Genomic DNA, 673 nt, shown 5'->3' with positions numbered 1-673 from the left:
TGGAAGTCTCTGTTGTTGTAGATGTTTCTGCTGCACTAGTGGTGGATGTTTCAGCAGTTGTTGTGATTGTGGAAGTCTCTGTTGATGTAGATGTTTCTTTTTCACTAGTGGTGGATGTTTCATATGGAGTCGTGATTGTGGAAGTCTCTGTTGTTGTAGATGTTTCTGCTGCACTAGTAGTGGATGTTTCACCAGGACTCGTGACTGTGGAAGTCTCTGATGTTTTATATGTTTCTGCTGCACTCGTGGTGGATGTTTTATATGGAGTCGTAATTGTGGAAGTCTCTGATGTTGTAGGTTTTTCTGCTGCACTCGTGGTGACTATTTCAGCAGGAGTCGTGATTGTGAAAGTCTCTGTTGTTGAAGATGTTTCTGCTGCACTAGTGATTGATGTTTCACCAGGAGTCGTGATTGTGGAAGTCTCTATTGTAGTAGTTGTTTCTTCTGCACTAGTTGTGGATGTTTCAGCAGAAGTCGTGATTGTGGATCTCTCTGTTGTTGTAGATGTTTCAGCTGCACTAGTGGTGGATGTTTCAGCAGAAGTCGGGCTATTTCAGCAGGAGTCGTGATTTTGAAAGTCTCTGTTGTTGAAGATGTTTCTGCTGCACTTGTGGTGGATGTTTCATATGGAGTTGTGATTGTGGAAGTCTCTGTTGTTGTAGATGTTTCTGCT

At 42.6% G+C, this 673-nt stretch overlaps 1 protein-coding gene across 1 annotated transcript in view; it reads right to left on the bottom strand.

Annotated features, from left to right (window-relative positions):
• Positions 1 to 626, bottom strand: part of LOC107571905 (mucin-5AC-like) — a 2464-nt gene extending 1838 nt beyond the window's left edge. Inside the window, exons 1-2 of the mRNA XM_016258288.1 lie at positions 604 to 626; positions 24 to 548 (exon numbers count right to left, since the gene is read on the bottom strand). Of these exons, the coding sequence (XP_016113774.1) occupies positions 24 to 548; positions 604 to 626 (548 nt within the window). The remainder of the gene's footprint in view (positions 1 to 23; positions 549 to 603) is intronic.
• Between the last annotated feature and the right edge of the window lie 47 nt (positions 627 to 673).

The sequence above is a fragment of the Sinocyclocheilus grahami genome, unplaced genomic scaffold (genome assembly GCF_001515645.1).
Source record: "Sinocyclocheilus grahami isolate Dianchi unplaced genomic scaffold, SAMN03320097.WGS_v1.1 scaffold1668.1, whole genome shotgun sequence".
Lineage (NCBI taxonomy): Eukaryota > Metazoa > Chordata > Actinopteri > Cypriniformes > Cyprinidae > Sinocyclocheilus > Sinocyclocheilus grahami.
The sequence above is the reverse complement of the archived record's forward strand: the minus strand, read 5'-3'. Positions and strand labels throughout refer to the sequence as shown.